We start from the raw sequence: 16,230 nt of genomic DNA, 5'->3' as shown, positions 1-16,230 counted from the left end.
GCTTTTATAAAAGCACTGTTCTATTAGTAGTTCAGTTTATTAATTATATTAAAATTAATGAACATGTTCTGGTATTAGGTAATTGTTCTGGTATACAAAATTGCTAGGTCAATTGTGTCTGTTTTATCATTTTCTATGAATCTGGAGAAGTACATACTGTGGATTGAACAATGCCTCAGCTCTAATTACCAATTAACCATGTAGAATATCAATAAGAACACCTCCATTTGCTCAGAGGTAAATTAATGATACTAATTTGTATTCTTTTCTTTTAACATCATTTTACGTATTGATTCAGGTCATTGTAGTGTGATAGTAATTTAAGAGCTCACAGCACCGGAGTAAATGTGTTCGGTTCACTTACACTGATGTTATCAGTTGTAATCACGATCAAATGAGGCTTTTCTTATCAGTTGACTGTGAGAAACATTTGTCTCAATTCTAATTTGCAGGTTTTTGTTGTAATTTTAAGTTTGGTTGGTTTTGCAATGTCACAGTTCCTAAATTGTGTGAATTTTTACCTCTTCTTGAGCACATTTTACTGCAAGTACACAAAATTCACATTCTCCAGTTTATTCATATGGGATGTTTTCTAAAGTTTGTCTTTTCTAAAGTTTGTCAAAGATGGGCAGAGATTAACAATGGGTCAATTTGGAATTTGAACTGTTCATTTTATTTTAAAAAAAATGTTAAAATGTTTGGCACTATTCTGATGAATGTGGACAGCAGCTTCGTAAGCTCACTACTTTGTGGTGATACTGATACTGGTGCAAGGGTGTGTCTGATGTCATCACTTTTTCACTCAGCTTGTTGAGAGGAGGTGATGGATAGGTTTCTAATGGACCCCCTCAATCACAAGCTACTTAAGGAGACTGATAAGTAACAGGGTTGCAAAGAGGCCAACACAAACCCCCTTTCAACAGAGCCACAGGGAGGTTCAGAGATCATCCATGCCAGTGATTAGCCCTGTAACAGTCCTTACGCTGCAAGCTTTCACTCATTTACCAGGCATCTGAGAAATCTATGGTCCAAACTCACCGTGAAAGAGTCTTGAATTGTCAAGGGGAACCTTAAAAAGGCTCTGTTGAAGCAGAGTCTTTTGTCCCAGTGTGACGCAGTAGCTTGGTGCGAAACCTCTTTTGTTTTGCTAATGTTATTAATGGACTCACTTAAGTATAAAAGTGAAGCAGATTCAACTCAATACGGAAAACATATCAGGTGGTATATTGCACAAAAAGGTGTACTATAGGCATGTCAGCGTGAAAGTGTGAAGTGTACTTATTTGTCTGTGGAAACGTCCTGTGAGTCTGAATGTTGCCATTACAGATTTTTATTAAACACTATAGTTTAAAGTGGGACAAACTCATTAGCCCTGTACCTTAGAGCCAAGCAAAGAAATCACAAATATTAGCAGTGGGAGTGGTCTCTCCTCTCAAAAAACACTCTCCCCTTTGTCTCTATCTCTCCCTGTGATTCAGTGTATCCTGTTAACAAGTGCCAGCTTCATCGAATACCCACAACACAAGACAGTGTGTGTGTTTTCACACCAATTAACAGCTCTCTTTTGGTGCTTGCTGAGGTGATGATGACCTGTCTCTGGCCAGGCGCATGGTGTTTGTGTGTATTTGGATTTTTTTTCTGTGTTCAACCTTTCCTATTTTCATTAGTAAGCAGTATAATTAGTAGTTGTAGAACCTTATAGATCTGATAGATCTAGACGCCAAAAGGTCCAATGAACGTATAGGGATTCCTCAGTCTCAGTCTCAGTGTATTGAGTTCTCTCATTCTTCACAAATCTAGCACTGGATGACTTGCTCCCTGTCAAATTAACCGCCTACTCTGCACCGTTCACAATCTGCCCCTTAAGAGGTAAAAACTCCTCCATTGGTCGAGAGTTGAGTGGTCATTAATATCAGGCTGGTCCTCATCGGCACAAATGGCAATACTGGAGAAAAATTATTCTGTCCAACCCTCTTCCTTTCTTTCCCTCTCTCCCTCACACTATCTTTCTTTTGCCTCTCGGAGCCAAACTAGCATCCCCTCCTCTCTTGCACTCTCAATCTAGATAATTCAATCTGTCCAATATCAAATAATCGCCTCCATTTTTTCGGCCCATTTTAACCTTATCACTGGCGCTGCCTCCTCAGGGGACCGAGTCTCGTTTCACCTTGTTAAGAGAGAGAGGGAGCCCAAGAGCGATAACCTGGGATCGTGGTGGAACGAGGCGGGTGACGAATAGTTCTCTAAGGAGCAGGGAGTGAAGACCTGTTTGTTGTTCTCACAATGTGAACGAGCGGGCTAAGGAGCTTTTTTTTTGTCTGGAAAAGAAAAGGTGGATAGTTGGAGCAGGGGTCACACAAAAAAGAAAAAGTGCATGAAAAAATGTGAAGCATGAGAAACGGGTTTGTGAACACTGGAGCCCCTTTGCGTCCCATAGTCCTTTTTAACACTTTCTCCAGGCACTTAATTAAAATCCAATAAGGTTCTCGCCTGGTGGCCATTGTTCCTAACCTATGTTTACCTTCTCTAGAAGCATCGCTAGCAGCTTAATCTTGCAAGAAAGTGGGGTCAATAGGTCAAGACCAGACTCTAGTACTACCATGAGCGAGGGGGTGTGGGGGGGGGGGGGGTACTATTTTCCCTCATCCTCCTATTCTTTGTGTTGTGTCTCTCTCTTTCCTTTTCTTTTCCTCATTTCCCATGGAACCTAATCCGTAAGCTTGATTGTTCTAAGCTGATTTCAAGCTTGCCCCTGGGAGGAGATGGGCTTTTGGAGTTGGTTTTAATTAAGATTTAAAGGAAGCCTCCCTCAAGAAGGAAGATTGAGTGGTTTCTCTGGATGGAGGGATGAGAGTGGACAAGAGGAGGTGGAACAGATTGGCCAGCAAAAAAAACTAAACAAAAAACAGAGAGCGAAGTTATTCATCAGGGACAATTGAATTATAATAGTTTATGTGGAGTATGCATTTATTCGCACTTGCAGATCAATTTTTCTCCCTCTATTTCTCTTTACCTTCATCTCAGTTGGGGTGACACCCTTTCTTTTTCCATTTCATTCACTCTCCAAGAGCTGCTGGGATGAAAAAGCTAAATTATACTTTTCTCTTTTTTTAAACCAGAATCTATAGAGATTGATTTGAGCTTCCTAAGATCCAAACCCATATCCTGTAAAGACGCCATTGGAACACTGCCGAGCTGCAGGCAAGCAATCTCCAGATTATCTAGATGTTGTAATGATCGATAGCGACACCTTATGTACCCTTTTTCCACTGAAATGGTGCTGATGCTGGAGCCAGTGCTTGGGGAATCTGTGAAACTATCTTAGAACTGGCTTACATTTACAATACTTTCAAACATTAATTGGGAACAGCTTTTAAATTCCAATTCAATTTAGGTAGCAAACGGAATTAAAATTTGTAGTTTGAATATCTGAATTTGATTCTTCTACTAGAAGTGAGGGGGCACAGGCACCAACGTGGCCACACAACTTCCATAAGTGTAATTCTAACTAGAAAAGTACTTGTCTTACAGATGAATAGAAGTAATGAATTAAGAGCACATACCTCACTTGTTTACCAGTCTCTGAAGTAGCCCAGAAACTGAGACTTACCTGCTAATAAAGCTTTGTTTATGTAATCTGTAAAGCGGTCATGACAACTGGTGCTTAAATCATGATTTGGATCTGTTGGTGTCCTGGTCATGACCGTACAGGGAATTAGATTCCTTTAGAGTGGAAAGTCTGTATGTATGTGTGTGGCTTTGTTCATCTCTTTCTGCCTTTTTCCTATCCTTTTGCCTATCTTTCGTTTTGCACTCTTTCTTCTCTTTCTCTCCCTCTCCCACTGTCTCTCTGGATAATGGTCTTGTACACAGGTGGCCATGTCCCTTCGATGGACACCCCCAGACGTCCTTGTTAGACACTTAATTAAAAGCCTTATCACAGGAAAACACGCTGAGACATTCCAATATGGGCCTGGGCATCAGAGATACTGCCACGACCAGACAGCGTCCATCTATTACTGCTGCCTGCTTAACTGCCCAGCCAAACAGAGTGTGTGTGTGTGTGTGTGTGTGTGTGTGTGTGTGTGTATGTATGTGTTAAAACATTAAAGAATAAGGAGTGTGTATGCAAAATAAGAAATGGTGCAAGTTGTTTTAGAATAGATAAAGAGTGAACAACGAAGGGAGAGAAAATGTTAGGCCCAGTTTACCTGGCATTAACATCCACTTTGGGCGATCCGTTTCAAACAGAACAGTGCGGAATAGAGGATCCAAAAACATTTTGAGATTTGGCTTTGAAAAAATATAACTGACCACTTGTGATCAGATTGCCTGAGATGGATCTTAATATCAGATGTAAACAGAGATTAAGGCTAAGAAAGAGTTTTAGTACAACACGTGGATTAGCAGGAGAATTTGTGAAAACATCCACATCTGTCCTTCTGTGCATTCCTTCCCACCCACCGCTATCAGCACTCCTCCCATGGTCAGTTAACTTTTAGAGATGATGACAGGACGGGGGGAAAAAATCCCTAACGAAAGAAAAACACACAATGAAGTGTTTAAGTTCATCACGCCACTAGCTGGGTTAGGCATGCTAGGTGTTAAAGAAGAGCGGGGAGGTTAAGTGTCCCTCCCACTACATTCTTCAGCAACGCTAGGCAGGGACCAGCACACAGGGACCATATGTCCCAAACTCTGGTCAATGATCCACCCCAAATGGAAGGACAAAGCCCTTTTCACTCAATTGAGACCGGGGAAATCTGCAATTCCACACTGGCAGCATAGCACCAGTCAACAAGAAGATAGTGAAAAGAAGGAGGACAGGGAAAGAAGGAGAAAGAGAGAGTATAAGAGGGACTTGGCATTTTCCATCACATTAACTAGGAACAATCCTGCCAAACAGCCTAGAGGCTCCTTCTCTTTTTTCCCCGACTTCTTCTGTAGGTTGCCCGGTTCCAAAGCCCCCAGGAGACTCTCTTCAAAAGCTCAGTGTCTATTCCTTTTGCTCAGATGCTCAGCTAATAATGCCACAGCCAAAGCATAGAGATCTATATCTATGGCTATCACAAAGCAAGTTCTCTTATGTTTAAGCTGGGTCTTGTGCACTGGGGAGTTGAAGGTTTACAGGGGCACGTCACATTTTTTAAAAGGCCACAACAAACCTATCCAATCATAAAATAACAGTTAGATGGCGCATCCTGGTGAGGTGCATTTCAACAGGGGGTAGTCTTAGCGAATGAAAGAAGGAAGTGAGATAAAGAAAGCTTAGCAACGACATGGAGAGGCCAGGGCGGCACTGTAAAGTGCACAGGGTTCCTGGGGGAGAAATAGATCAGGCATGTATTCTGGCGCTGCAGCGATTAATATCAGCGGAGGAAAAAAGGTCAAACTTGACTGGAAAACGCTACAGTATATCATTGTTACTGGCACGGCCCACATTTCATACATCACGCCATGCTGTGTTGCCTCAACTCTCCAGTCACTGGTCTCGCAGCCACAGCCCACGCCAAGTATTATCAAAGATTGATAGAGTGTCCTAGTTAAGTGGGGAGGGTGTAGGAAGTTGGATGGAGGGATGAAGTGGGGAAAGAAGATTTGCCACCTCTGTGCTTCAGGGTTACAACTTGTTGTAACACGATGTCACCAATCAGTAAAAACAAATGTGCTAAAACTAACATTAACAATGTCGCCTTTTGGCTAAAACTAACACTTGTTGTCTGGAATCCACAGTTATGCTCAGCTAAAGGTTCTTCAGACGATGTGTGTGTGGCTTCCATAACAATGCTCCCTTCACGATCTCTGCCAACTCCTCATTCTCCCTTTTCTCTTGTTCAGAGTGCTTGCTTAATAATTAATTGATTTATTAGTTCGCTCATTAATCATTCATTCATTAATCAGGGCCAGATTTTTCCAGAGGAAGTGGTTCAATCCGTAAAGACAAAAAAAAAAATCCTGACTTCACATTTCAGCCTAATTACGCTTCTTTGCTAATCACCACCAAAGAAATGGAGTTTCAGGAAATTACTTTTTTTTTCTTCCCTTCTTCCCTCCCTCCCTCCCTCTCTTCTTTTGCGCTAAGCAAGCCAGGATGTATTGAGGTCGGCAGGTAAGATTTTTTCAATCCTTTTTCTATCCTCCTTCGCCAAGCCATTCGTTTTTGTTCTGGAGGATTTTAGTCATCAGTCATGTTAAAAGAACACTTTTGAGTCCAGGCTAATCTGATGAACAGGACAGTTCAGTCTTTAATTAAACTACCCAACCCCCTACCACCTTAACTTGATAGAGGAAGGAAATGCAAACTGTGTGTGAAAACCACAGACGTCGATTAATCATGGAGAATTTGAAGGCCGTCCGTGAGCGTGGGTCAGCCCTTTCACCGGCGAAGAGGCGGCTCATTGTTTCAGCTGATGCCACCCGTCCTAGAGACATGAAGGAGCTGTTTGTTTAATTGAATACTGTTACGTGATGCGGATAGAAGTCACCGTACATAGGTGTCGAAAGAAACAAAGCATAACAGGCAGGAAGGGAAAAATTCTAATGGAAAAGGGAAATTCTAATGTAACAGAAATTCAATCTCTCGTACATCAAACAAACTGGTGGTCTTCAAAAACAACACTTAGCCATGGCTAGTCTCTCTTTCGAAGAGAGAGGAAAAACATCAAATTAGAGAAAGCTTCAATAGAATTGCCAGCGCAACATTAACCTCCAAGCGGTAAAAAAAAGCACACACATTGAACAACCCTAACAAGGTATTCATTGAACCTATCTCTCTTTATTTTCCAACACACATACTCTCATGCATGCACAGACTTCAATATGCCACTAACAAGTGAGGTTACAGCTATTTTCCCTTTCCTCTCCGCATTTAGACCAATAAAGAGCATGGCCCTCTTTGCTCTAATGAGATGCATACATTTACAACATCACTTCCTCATTAAAAAATAATAATAATAAAGACAGTATGAGGGGGAAAAAAACGTATTAATTATGGAACGCACTTCCTCCTATCACAGAGAGCCACAGGGGCCTCCACTGGGCTCAATTAGGAAGTGTAGGCCACAAATCCCCAGACTAAATTAATTGACACCCCAGGGCATTGAGCCTAGCATCCCAATAGCTCAGAATAAGTGCTAGATTTCTGTTTTCATTTCATTTGCCTTTTGAAAGTGAATGCAGGGCAGAGAGATCAACAAAGGCGAATAAGGGGGCACGTTTAAACGTGATCTTTTCATGGATTTTTAATCATCTTGCAATATTTACAGTGTTGCTTTTTCTCAGTGTTGTTTACACTGACTTCTCAGCCAGAGGAATGAAATGAGAGTGCATATAAAAGCGTTGTTTATTTGTTTATTAATTTGTCTTTATTGTGTTTATTTATTTTCCCCCGCAGTGAATTAGGCCCATCAGAGGCGTACCAATTGTAGATGTTTCCATTATTGTGGGGGTGTTGGTGCATACAGCAACCCACATATTTATGCAAAGAGCACACAACGCTAATGATTTAAAAGCATACTAGATCTTAGATCATACTGTACATCAAGCAACAGAAAACAAGTAAGGGAGAGATAAAGAGAGATTGGTGCATGCTGTATAGGAGAGAGAGAATTAGACAAAGGCGGCATGAAAAGTAGATAAAGTGCAGAGAGAGAGAGAGCGAGAGAGAAAAGGAAGAGCAGCAGCAATAACCATCTCCAGAAAATACCAGGAGACCTGCAGGAATGAAATGACAAGACTGGCTCAATCAACATCTTGTCAAGACAGTTGGCTGATGTGTAGAGACAATCTTATCCTCCCCCTCTTCCTTCCCTCTCTAGTTTTTTTCCTCCCAGCCTCTTTGTGTTCCTAGCGGAGAGCTTCCGTCTGCAAGTTGAGGAGTTCTTAGACTCTGAAGTGGGAGAGTGAGAATGGGAACGCTGGAATAATGACACTTGGAAAAGTTCTGACGCTCACCAGAGACGCTGCACAGCAGAGAGGAGTGCGTGACAGACACAGCCTCTGCTGCACGCAGAGGTCCTGAGCGACACACACACACACACACACACACACACACACGTACGCATATATCAGTATCATTCTCATTTCAAGATTTAGCTGTCGCACTTCTTATGCGACCTGGCAGGTTGACGCAATCTGATGATGTGGTCATTGTTACCGCTGTTGTCCGGCCAAGATTAAAACTTTTAATCTTTTTGAAGATATTTATCTTGCTAGGGTGTTCCGGATGGTTTCTAGGTGACTACTTATTTTGACCCAGATATCTAGATATGGATTAGGTCTCTCCTTCAAATTTAATTCTGTTGTTGTTGTTTTTGGCCAGGTTAAACTTGTAAGTCTTATGACTTAGAAAATCAATAGCACAACACTCCTCGACAAGCCACGTTATTTAAGGTATCACTTTGCTTTGACTAAAATAATCTACTAAATGAATAAATGTAAATATAAATCATTCATGTCCTTAGTCAGTTTCATCCTTCAGGTTAGTGGTTTGTTCAAATCCCTTAACCTAAGTATGAGACATTCCTTTGTATGAGAAATGCCTTAGCAAGCACCACTAACAAGGGAATAAGACAGAGTGAGAAATAACTGCAGGGTGAGAAGCTTGATTATAGATTTCCTTCATTCCCTCTCAAAAGCATAGGCTTGTTTGAGACCTCTATCTGTCAGAAAACTGTTCTTCCCTTCTCCACCCCTGCTGGAAGCTCTTATGTCCTATTCTCTGTTTCTCTTGCCGCTGCGGACCCCCCATCATCCCCGTTTCACTCTCTCTGTCGACAGGCTGACTTGAACCCCTGCAATTTTCATGCCGATAAATAGAGAAAGGACAGGGATAGGGAGGGAGCGAGCGAGGGACAGGGTGTCTGGAATGCGGAGAGAGGAGCAGAAAGAGGCATGGAGAAGGCAAATCAACAATTTGTCACACCTTATGTAACTGTGAAAAGGGCCCTGCTCAGCATTGATGCCGGGGATCAGGCCTGGCTGACAGGAGAAAAGAGAGAGGGATGGAGGGAAAAGAGAAAGTGGGGGTTTACTAAAGGGATTGTAGGGGCTAGAAGAAGAGAGGGAAGGACAGAGGAAGAAGGTGTAATGGATGGATGAGCTGTATGGTCGTCCTGAAAAGGGTCTCGTACTGTGCCAGGATGCTTACAATAGACTGCAGACTGAATAAGAGGCTAGGAGGATTAAACCTCTGCAAACAGCTCTTAAAAAGCTGTTAGGCTGCAATTTAGACACAAAACAACACTGAAAGTGAGAAAGGAAAGGGGGAGAAAGATGCGACTGGAATGCGAGGCAGGAGATAAGGTGCAGATGATGAGAACAGGCAAATGGGAAGGCAAGAATGAAGGAGAAGAGAAAGGAATTAAATGTGGCAGGTTCTGAAACCGTAGAAACCAATACCAGTAGCGCTTGGCTCAGTTTGTTTGGACATTAGGTAGAGGAGACGGCTATGTTTACAAGGGAGACTTTTCAAGATGCAGCCTAGAGACTTTGGTATAACGCATCTTCACGTGCTTAAACTATTTGACACACACGCACACAAACACACACACACACACACACACACGCACCCTCCACAATGAGAGCGAAACAATAGAGAGTCTACCCACACCAAACAAAAGGATAATTCCACGGCGCAGAATGGAGCTCAGCTCTTTCCAGCTTGGGTTTAGTGGCCTTATCTGAAGCAGGCACAATGGATCGCTTTTAGCCAGCCCTGTTTATTTCCAGCAAGTTACTTTTTCACACTAGTTTTCTCTTTTCCCTCTGCACTCATCCACCCCTTTACCCTTCTTTCTCTTGTATTCCAATCTCTCCTCTGTACAAGTCTTGAGCACAATGCTCAAGGTGGTGTTTCTACTTAATAGAAGAATAGGCTATGAAAAGGGTGATTTTATGGCTTTTACATTATTTTTACAGGGCAGCAAATGTGGGATTAATTGGATTGAGATATAACATTATCTGTATTCAAATCATAGACTGTAAAAAAAGATGGACGACGCACCTTCACTCTCTTCCATTGTAGAAAAGCAATGCCCCAATATGGCGTTGACATCTTGCGCCGGTTCGGGACCTGAGTTTGCGCTGTAGTGAACTCGGGCCCTGAGTCTGTGCAGTAGTGAGCAGAAACTATCTTTGGAAAAATTTTTTGTTGAATTGTCTGTCTGTCCATCTACCCTCCTCCAACATCTTCACTGTTTATAATCAGAGTTGTCAGAACAAACAGTTAAGAGGTTGAGGGAGGGCTAAATATGGCTTGACATGGGATAAATATTCTGATTTATCTGCAACTGTGCCAGGGGCGAAACCAAGTGCCACACACACAAACATCACTAATACCATCAAGACTCCCCGCTGTCCCTAGTGAGGGTAGACCAGAGAGGGATCATTGCTAACATCTGTTCGTCCGTTCGTCCCAGTGAGGCAGAGTGCATAGCTCTCTCCTCAGACACATCCTGGGCTCTAAAAACAGCCTGGAGAAACTAGGGGAGAGTGAGAGAAAAAAAGCAAAGCTCTTTAATATGTCATGCTCAAGTCAGGCCCAGCTGCAGCTGCACTTAACATGTGACAAAAAAAGACAAAGTCACTGTGTCAAAGTAGCAACTAAATGTGAGCCACAATCCCCACAGCACGCCTGCCCTATTTACGCCACCACATGAACACACACTCCTCTCTGCTTCCATCCAGTGCCGTGAAATGATATTCCATTTTGAAAAAAATCCGGATTAAAGTGTATCAGGCCAAGTGTGTTGTGACCTTGTTACTAGGGGAAGGGGGAACGCGTAAACACACAGGCACACGCAGATGCCACACACTGTGGAGCAAATCACAACGTAGGTTTTCGAGACGGATTTCTCTGTCTTATCCCACGCACCTCTTTATTTGTTATGATACCTTGTAATGACATTGCACGAGCCAGACAGCCATGTTAATACCAAGCCTTTTGTCTGACCTGCTCATGTGAGTATTTTATATTTTATTTTCCATTACTGGTTATGAGCTGTTGTCAATGTTAAATCAGTTTTTGTTCTTTCCATGAGGGTATGCTAACCAGGACCAGCTTAGTAAACCTCAAAACAGTCCACCTATAAAACATGTTCAGTTCTGTCCTACTGTTGCTCCTCTTCATCTCAACACCTCCTCCTTTTTATTCATCTTTTTCTTCTTTCATCCCTCTCTTCTCTGTCAGGAATGAACTCATGTAATTAAGCCGCTAACATGCCGTTAAAGAATTGGCTAATTCAGCAAGGAGGAATTATTCCAATTTGAAATGACTCATTAACCAGACGTGATATTTTGTTGAGCTTCTCTTGGAGCAAGAATTGGAGAGCGCTGAATCACTCCCGTGGTGTGAACTCGTTTCGCTGTATATGTGGGTTTGTGCGTGTAAATGCCTACATCCATTGCAAGGATAATAAAAGATGTTTTTGGTTTTGCTCATAAGGCCTAGTGCGTGCATTGATATGGGTGCATAACTTGTAAATGGGCCTGAATGCAAGCTGTGAATGTCTTGTGTGTGAGAGAGAGTGATTAAAGACATGCACAGAGGCACAACTCAGTGAGGGGTCTAAAGAGGAACTATTGAATGTACAAAAGCCCTTAAACATCGGCTCATCCTGATGAATTATCACCGCTCGTAAACATTTAGATGCTGGGGCAAGATTCTTTAATTGCAATCGATGTTCATCCAGTACCTGATGCAAAAAGGAGAATCCCAGAAGCACAACACAATTACAGTATCTGTAAAAAGACTCAATATCTCATAAAAGTGGAGCTCCAGGGATGGCAGGAGTGTACAAAAAAAGAACAATTCTATATGAAAATACGGTTTAAGGCTAGGCTTAGAAATACTGCCGCTAATAATAATGTCAAGAAGAGTTTTGTTTTTGACAAAAGAGGTCCCCCCTCCCCCCTCAAAAAATAAATGACTACTTTGTTTCTGTAGATTTGTATACATACCGTATATAAATGTATGAAGCATGAAAATAATAATCACAAAATCACAATACTACACGAAGAAAGGGAAGAAGTAGGGAATAAACTAGGTAGCACTTTCAAAGAGACACCACTAGTTCTGAGCATTTGGTATCCTCCTCTCAGTAACAGATCCCATGGGACTGAGGCACTTGTGGGGTGATATTAGGGTAGTAGGTGGCAGAATCAGGCATGATGTGTGTTTTTCCCTTATTGTTCTTATTTACATTTTTAAAATGGCTATTTTGATTTGTCCATTGTGTTTTTGCCTACTATTTAATTTGTCTGTCCAGTAGAAGGTTGGTGCTGTACAAGCAAAAGACAATGAAGTAGAGGTAGCATACTTCCATTTTATTGCTATTTCTTTTCCTGTCTGGCTGTGTCCATCCTCAAGAGAAGAAAAGAGGACTGTCAGCACAAGTGGGAGAAAAAAGCAAGTTTGAAAATACCTGAAATCTGCACTGGCCTTTGCCTTGGAGGGAAAGAAAGCTTATGTTTCTGAGAGAGAACACTGGTGTGGGGTTGTGTAGGAGGTTAGGGGGGTGGATGGTCTTTGCTGCACCCCTTGATGGAGTGGATAATTGAGTCTCGACCAAACTCTGTCAGCCAAGCTCGGAAGCCCCTTTTCAGCTCAAAGAAATGCAGTGAGAATGATGAAGTGAGAGAGAGAGAGTGAGAACAACAGAGAGTGAGAGAGGATGGAGGAGAAAGAAAATCCTGGGCTCCCTCAGGGGGGGAAAAGCCGCTATTGAAAAGCTATTAAACTTGCATTTAGCAGGATTGATTGGAAATGAAGAGGCCTATTAAAACCAAGGGACAAGAGGACAATAGTGTGTTTCTGGCCACCGTATGTTGCCCTCCTTTCACCGTCTTGCTGCGCCCCCGCCTGGGGTGGGGCCCCCTACCCTGTCTGTTTAAACACCCCCTGGCCCAAAGAGAGAAGTTTCAGAGGGGTTTAACACCAGCTGAATAGATCCCTCTTTATCCACCACTGGCACCCTATTCTCCTATTTAACCACACAGAAATAAAGGGCAAAGAAAGAGGAGGAAAGGCAGAAAAAATGGGGGGACGGTCCTTTTTTTTTTGAAGAACCAGTAACAGCCCTCCCCTTCTAAAACCTCCATCAAATTGTGCTCTTTCTTCCCTCGCCTTCTCTGAAATCTCATGTGAATGGATTAGTTACTTCTGGCTGGTTGCCATCTTTCTACTTTCAAGAGGGCTCATGATGCACCAGATCCAATCATGAAACTCTTGCAATGGAGAAACACAGAAATGTGTGTAAGAAGACCATGTGTGTAGGCTATATAAAAGTGATTGGAATAGTGTGCGAGAGAGAAGGCTGTTTGTTGTTTAGTCTGGGCACGTTTATTGCGTTTTTTTGTTTATTTTCAGTAGAACTGAGCTATGCAAATCAGACAGGAAAGACGGAGTAAAAAGTGTTCAAAAAGGAGGGAAAAAAGATGATAGCAAAGCCAAAATAGAGGGAAGGCAGTGCGGCGGCAGGTGCCTTTTTCAGGCCACGACGGATGGCTCTCATGGGACGCTGAAAGCTCCTTTGATTGTTTAACCAACAATTTTACTAAAAAATAGCACTTCCCCCACCATGGGAAGAAGTAACAGATTCTCTGGCTCAACGGGACATTGCTTTCCATGTCATTCTATGCAGGTTGCCATATGGGCACAGGAAAGAGTTAAATAAGTCATGACCAGCTGACGCCTAGACCCCTTGCCAAGTACTGTTGTAAAATGTGTTATGGACTGTGCTTTTTTTCTTCCAGTCGGAAGATGATGCAATATTAGCCTTTTCTGCATCAATCAGTTAGCGAAATGCCACTCACTGACCTTGGTAAAAAAAAACATAAAAAACAACCTAGCATAGCGTGTGATAAGTCATGAAACTTCACTTAAAAGAGTGTGTTGGGCAAAATGGATTTAGATCAGTGTAAAAGGGTAATACGTTCCTAGAGCCCAGTGCATGGGTAAGGCAAGGAAAATTGTGTTTCATTGTGTAACTGGAAGAGTATTACCAGCTGCAGAGAGATGGTGAATGTGAGCTGGAATGGCTCTTGCTGATTCAGCGCTAATATACTATCGCACTAATGTGTTCTGCGCTTTCCCATTTCTCTCCCTGTACAAAATCACTGACCTGAAAGCTGGACTGGTTAGAGCAAAATGACAGATAGGCTTCCGCGTTAGGAGGGAGAGCCTTGCTGTAGTTTACCATGGTAATCCAACTAGCAATTGGTCTATTTCAGAGAGTCAGGTGTGTAGGCAAACTGATGCAAAGAAAAGTGCCACTTCTGCATTTAAAGAAAAACTCAATTCGATTGGAAGAGAATAAATGCTTTGGGCATGCCTTTTTAACAAACAGGACGTGGTAGATTGAAGCCCATCATTGCATTTGTGTATTTTTATGAAATCTAAAAGATGCTTCAATTCTACAACATGCAATATTTCATTAACAGCAGGGTCCACTAGGTGGCAGCACTCACATTTATGGTGTTGCTTTCAAGAACTAATCCAAGATGATGCTTATTAGACATATTTTACAATATTAAACAACAACCAAAGTATTAATCTTGTTTAATTTTTTTGTTCTGCTTGCAGAGTCTCAAGCAGCCTACTTCTCCCAGCAGCCCCAGGACCAAGTAGTGGTTGCTGGCCAATCAGTAACCTTGCCCTGTGTGATTGTGGGATATCGGGGGATGGTGCAGTGGACCAAAGATGGCCTGGCGTTAGGTGGTGAACGGGACCTACCTGGTAAGAGTTGTACAAAAGCTGAACAAAGAGCCATTCCATTTAACAGTGCTTTTCATCATTGAGTCAGTTTTGAAAATTGAGTTGGGAAAAAAAAAAAATGAAATCAACGTAATTAATTTTCAAGGTGTTTCTAAATGGTGCACTGGCTTGTAATTAGCTAGAAACCCAGTTTCCTATATGTCAACCAAATTTAGAGCAAGTAGCAAGGCAGAAATGATGCTGTTCCCCCAGGAGGTACACAATGCTTATTGAAGTCCATTTACCAAGGCTTAGTCTTCTCTTATCTTCATCTTTTTTCTTTCCAATTAACAACTGGGAGATAAACCCAATCATAGATTGGCAGGTAAAGGGCAGCATCCCTCCTCTGCTGTGGATGTGTGTTTGACTAATGTCACAGCCTTACTTCCTAGGCTCTATTGAACGAAGAAACGGGAAGGCAAACAAACACTGCGGCTAATGCAAACTAGCGTTTAATTTGTCTAATCATCTCAGCCGTCTGCTCGGGCTGAGGTGGAGAATCAATCACCGCTCATGTCACGCACTGACATTTAAAATTATTTCCCCAGCAGCTTTGAAATTAGCAACCTGGACAGTTAAGGCTATCTCTGTTGGCTGGCTGCATGAGTGAGGCATCTCAAATGTTGCCGCTGACCAAGTGACACAATGGTGCTAATGCACGTAGAATCGGATCTCAAAACTAGCCCTATCTGTGATGGCATTATGTGTGTGTATATCTCTAACTGTGATGTTTGTGTGGACCAGGTTGGGTACGCTACTCTCTGTTGGGAGACCCGCTATCAGGTGAGCACAGCTTGGTGATCGATTCAGCTGAGCTAGGCGATGATGCGGTCTACGAGTGTCAAGCCACGCAGGCTGGGCTGCGATCACACAGAGCCAAACTGACGGTGCTGGGTAAGAACTGTGTGTGTGTGCGTGTGTGATATGAGTGAGTGTGATTGAGAGTAACCACTGCGATATAATTCTTCTGCAACTGATTAAAAGCGAGGGGAATAGAGCATTCCTCATAGTCCCCAATTTCATTAACAGTATTTAAAATACTGCCTCAAATTCGTAACACTGCAAATTTCTCTGCTCCGCATAAACACTTCAGAGATCCCACCCCCATGCAACCGTAAGTCATGCCTTTATTATTTATTCACAATTTTAAATCACGCCATAACAGGACTCTTTTTTTTTAATATCCCACCCCCTCCTCTCAGTTTCTTCCCCCCTCTCTCTGTAGCCTACTGACACTTAACACAGTGAAGGGCCAAGGAAATGTGATTGCAGCAGTCACAAATGACTTGCGTGAATGGTTAAAAGTCAAAGTCTGCACAGTTAGCACATTCTACAGTGACTCACAGAATTCATCAACCACAGGGCTGCTTTTACATTAACGCAATATGATTGATCTACATATTCTCTGGCATTTAGCGACAGGGGGTAGAGGGGGGGACTGGGGGGGGGGGGTCACTGGGGATTTAAGCACAGTGCTG

General features: G+C 42.5%; 1 protein-coding gene across 1 annotated transcript in view; it reads left to right on the top strand.

Annotated features, from left to right (window-relative positions):
• kirrel3l (kirre like nephrin family adhesion molecule 3, like) overlaps positions 1-16,230 on the top strand; it is a 48,129-nt gene that overhangs the window by 11,415 nt on the left and 20,484 nt on the right. Inside the window, exons 2-3 of the mRNA XM_079823679.1 lie at positions 14,582-14,734; positions 15,497-15,646. Coding sequence (XP_079679805.1) covers positions 14,582-14,734; positions 15,497-15,646 — 303 coding nt within the window. The remainder of the gene's footprint in view (positions 1-14,581; positions 14,735-15,496; positions 15,647-16,230) is intronic.

The sequence above is a fragment of the Gobio gobio genome (genome assembly GCF_949357685.1).
Source record: "Gobio gobio genome assembly, chromosome: 8".
Taxonomy (NCBI): Eukaryota; Metazoa; Chordata; class Actinopteri; order Cypriniformes; family Gobionidae; genus Gobio; species Gobio gobio.
This window is presented reverse-complemented; position numbering and strand designations above follow the sequence as displayed.